The 4549-nt window shown below is 41.0% G+C and overlaps 2 protein-coding genes across 2 annotated transcripts in view; one reads left to right on the forward strand and one right to left on the reverse strand.

The window, feature by feature from the left end:
• Positions 1-4549, forward strand: part of THSD7B (thrombospondin type 1 domain containing 7B) — a 1621840-nt gene that overhangs the window by 119856 nt on the left and 1497435 nt on the right. The window lies entirely within an intron of this gene.
• The window catches only part of CXCR4 (C-X-C motif chemokine receptor 4), a 3872-nt gene continuing 2091 nt past the window's right edge, over positions 2769-4549 (reverse strand). Inside the window, exon 2 of the mRNA XM_040474959.1 lies at positions 2769-4360. Within this exon, the coding sequence (XP_040330893.1) occupies positions 3314-4360 (1047 nt within the window). The 3' untranslated portion in view covers positions 2769-3313. The remainder of the gene's footprint in view (positions 4361-4549) is intronic.

Consider the following 4549-nt stretch of genomic DNA (forward strand, 5'->3'; position numbering starts at 1 on the left):
ATTTCAACATTTCTCGTAGTCTGTGCTCATAGAAAGGTCATTTCTCTGGCTAACTTTTGGATCTCCAGCACTGACTGGCTAAGCTACATTGACAGCCAAGTAGAGACCTCCTCAAAGTGGGCTGTGTATGAGGCCCTACAATGCCAGGCTGCAATGGCACGTTTTTAAGGGTTAGGAGATGCCTAGATTATTTTCTAAAGTAATGTGAATTTTTCCTTTCAGTGGTCCTTGCCCCTCCTAAGTAAGTATTACATGGAAATAATGACAACTCACTTCTCGTTGTGGAGCCTTTACTATCTGACAATAAGCTTGGAGAAAGTCAAGCTTGTTAAATTGTTAAAATAAAACCTGTAGGTTATCCTCCTAAAAGAGTACTCCAGAATTATTATTTTAACATAGGCATAACCACAAAAGGAGGCTGAGAAGCCCACAGTAGGGGGAGGTGAATTGCCGACTGGCATTTTGGGAAAACAAAGGCTTTGCAAGATAAAAACATCTTCTTTCTTCCCCAGTTAAAGGCTTACTGTTATTAATAGCTCAGATGTCATATTTATGCCATTAGTGGCAGCATGCATACAATTTAAATATTTTAGCTTCCATTATACAACTGGATCTACATTACTGACCTTCAAGGGCCCCATTCATAAGGGATGAGGAGAGGGAACAATCAGCTACTTCATGTGAGGGCTGACTAGCAGACTGGGTTTCCCAGCATTGTCGAACAAACCACGACACAGGGAACGCTTTGGAGCAGCTCAGAACGTGGCAGGGTGGGGACAGAGAATGATGGGGAGGTGGGGCTTTCAGGGCTGGGTGAGAGCCAAAGCTTTTTTTTCTTTTTTAAAAAGAGTTATCCCACCTTTGTTCTAAGGGAGAATGAAATATCCATTAAGACTGGTGACACTGGGAATTTTGTTTCAGCTCGGTTCCTTTTGTTGTGACTCCAGGGTAAAGGAGAGGAATCTGGGGTGACTAGGTTTCAAGCCAAGATGAGAAAGAAAACGAATTCCTTCCAAGGATTTCTTCTATTGTCTCAAGAATAAATATTTATAGAGAAAGTTCAAGTGAAGTCTTTTACAATGGTCATGGTTTTAAGAGTAAGCCTTTGAAAGAGTACATGTAAAACTATGCTTAAATGAAGGGTGATCCAATTAGGCTTCCCAGGGAAAACCAAGAAACCTCAAAATAATTTCCTATATAAAATCTAATTGTGTTCTCAAGTGGCATAAGAATACCACTCTGAATTATTCCAGATCCATATACTGCAGCAGAAATGTACAGCCAAATTGGATTCTATTTTAAGTAATTAAGTTATTTCCCTTCAAAGGATCTATAATTTGCCTTCAACAAATGTGATTTGCCTCAGAAAGATAATACATTGCAATTTTTCCTCCAAAATAGATTTTCTGTGCCAGAAACAATTACGAAAAGTAGACCAAATATTGCCTTAATTATATCCTGGATATTATCTTTGAGTGCACGCCTGGAGTGCCCTGTTTGTGATCCAAAGTGAGATAGGTATGGCTGCTATATAGTTTAGAAATTATCTTTAAGCAGAGACTGGAGCTGAAATTTACTCAAGAGCCTGGGGCTTGCACAATGGTATTGTCAATAGCTATGGGTGTTGTTACATAAGACTCCAAACTCTTGTGCAAAATGTGGGCAATGAGGAGCTTGCTTCAGTGTACCTTTTTTTCCGAGCTCTGAAAGCACGAATTTAACTTTTATCTGCTTGGCTAATCCCTTCAGGTGCTAGGTGTTACAATAGATTAAGTGTGGAGATTTGCATAGAAGATATTGCAAGAGGGGTATTTTGGGCATGGTTAATTTTATGAAGAAAACATTCACTTTTGGCTTTATTTTCAACAGTAGTTCAGTTGACTTACGACCAGGTGTTCTGGGGGACAATAGTGGGTGCAGTGAAGACCAGTGCTGGAATGATGAATGGAATCAACCCCTGGTTTGTCTCCTTGAAAGTGCAAGTTGTGGGAAGTCTCTGAATCTCAGTTCCTTTGTGTGAAAAAGGAGTGATGGTATCTAGGTTGAGATGATCAGAGGAGAAAAGCTTGCAATCCTTGGCACAGCACAGACCTAGATTATACAAGGGGTCAGTTGTTGTAAAATCTAACACATGGTAACGCATACTTTTTTCCTTTGCACACGTTTATCCTTCAGAAAGATTATTTTTCATAGGAACAGGAACTGGCTGGATGTTTCTAAATGTCTAGGAGTTGAAAGTGGTTAAATCTTAAGATTTCAAAGACAGATTCCCTGGTTTGGAATACTAGCTGTGCTACTTGTCACATGCCTTTAACCAAGTCACTTAGGACTTCTGTGCCTCAGTTCCCTGCTCTACAAGATGTAGTTCTATTGGGGCACTTGGGTGGCTCACTCGGTAGAGCATTTGACTCTTGGTTTTGGCTCAGATGATCTCACGGTCCATGAGTTTGAGTCCTGCTTTGGGCTCTTTGCTGACAGCCTAGAGCCTGAAGGTTCTCTGCCTCCCTTTCTCTCTGCCCCTTCTCTACCTGCACTCTCTCTCAAAGTAAATAAATAAACTTTAAACTTAAAAAAAAAAGAACTATAGTTCTATTAATAGTAATGTTATTATTATTATTAATTGAGCCAGAGTTCCTATCAGAGATTTGTGATAAGGGTTAAATAAAATATTACAACTAGGATAGGACCTGACATGCCATAAATGTATTATTATTTTTGCCTTCTGTCAGCCAAAGGAATGTCAATAGAAATCAGAACATAACAGCGAGTACATTTATCATGAACTTTTTATTAACAACTTGATACAAAGACTGTACATTGTAGGTGCTGCAATCAATCCACTTCTGAAAACTAAAAAAACCAGCATTTCTATATCACTTCAGGCTTTGGTTATTAAGTGCCACCTTCTACAGCAAAATCACATAGTGTAACCAAACAATTTAAGAACAGGAAAAAGAAAATGTTCCATTGGAATGGAAAGATTATTTATGTACAAACAGCTGAGGATCATTTCTAGCTTAAGTGACTCACTACACACTCTGGAATGTTTAGTTCTCTTTTCTACAGTCTTACAACCAGACATACAGCAACTAAGAACTTGGCCACAGGTCCTGCCTAGACACTCATCAACATGAAACAAAAAAATATTTATATAAATAAGTCAATTAAACCTCATAAAAACTAAAGAAACACAAGGAAAAAAATCCAAAAGTCAATAAAAACTGTACAGTATCAGTCAGTCTTTTATATCTGAAAAAATGTGTAACTTAAAAAAAGAAAGTTCTTTAATGTGTACAAGTCTTTTAGATCAGTGTTAGCTGGAGTGAAAACTGGAAGACTCGGACTCGGTTGAAACAGAAGAATGTCCTCCCCGCTTCCCTTTGGAAAGGATCTTGAGGCTAGACCCTCTGCTCACAGAGGTGAGTGCATGCTGGGCAGAGGTTTTAAATTTGGCTCCAAGGAAGGCATAGAGGATGGGGTTCAGGCAACAGTGGAAAAAGGCTAGGGCCTCGGTGATGGAAATCCACTTGTGCACAGTGCTCTCAAACTCACATCCTTGCTTGATGATTTCCAGGAGGATGAAGGAATCGATGCTGATCCCTATGTAGTAGGGGAGCCAGCAGGCAAAGAAAGCCAGAATGAGGATAACTGTGGTCTTGAGGGCCTTGCGCTTCTGGTAGCCCTTGGAGTGGGAGAGCTTGGAGATGATAATGCAATAGCAGGACAGGATGACAATACCTGGCAGGATAAGGCCAACCATGATGTGCTGAAACTGGAATACCACCAACCACGAGTCACTGGGATAGAAGCGGTCACAGATATACCTCCCATCTGCCTCTCTGACATTAGCAAAGATGAAATCAGGAATAGTCAACAGGAGGGCAGGTATCCAGACACCAACATAGACCACCTTTTCAGCCAACAGCTTCCGTGGCTTCTGACTGTTGGTGGCATGGACAATAGCCAAGTACCGGTCCAGACTGATGAAGGCCAGGATGAGGACACTGCTGTAGAGGTTGACTGTGTAGATGACATGGACTGCCTTGCACAGAAACTTTCCAAAATACCAGTTTGCGACAGCATCAACTGCCCAGAAGGGAAGTGTGAGGACAAAGAGGAGGTCTGCCACAGATAGGTGCAATCTGTACTTGTCTGTCATGCTTCTCAGTTTCTTCTGGTAACCCATAACCAGGATGACCAATCCATTGCCCACTATGCCAGTCAAGAAGATGATGGAGTAGACAGTGGGCAGAAAGATACGGTTGAAATGTGCATTTTCCTCCCGGAAGCAGGGTTCCTTCATGGAGTCATAGTCGCCTGAGCCCAAGTCATCTTCGGTGTAGTTATCTGAAGGGTATATCTGCGAAAGAAGCAAGGGAATGGATATTAACTTTCAAGTACAGTTGGCATTCTCCAAGTTCAAAAACATGTCTCTGGAATTTTTAAAAAGCAATTAACAAAACCCAACTCAGCCCAGGCTTCTTCAGGACATTCTCCTCCCACTGAAGTAGTGAGGGAAGGGCACAAGAGAATTATTACAGACTGCTCC

Source organism: Herpailurus yagouaroundi, unplaced genomic scaffold, assembly GCF_014898765.1.
Source record: "Herpailurus yagouaroundi ecotype Mexico unplaced genomic scaffold, PumYag 140, whole genome shotgun sequence".
NCBI classification, from domain to species: domain Eukaryota; kingdom Metazoa; phylum Chordata; class Mammalia; order Carnivora; family Felidae; genus Herpailurus; species Herpailurus yagouaroundi.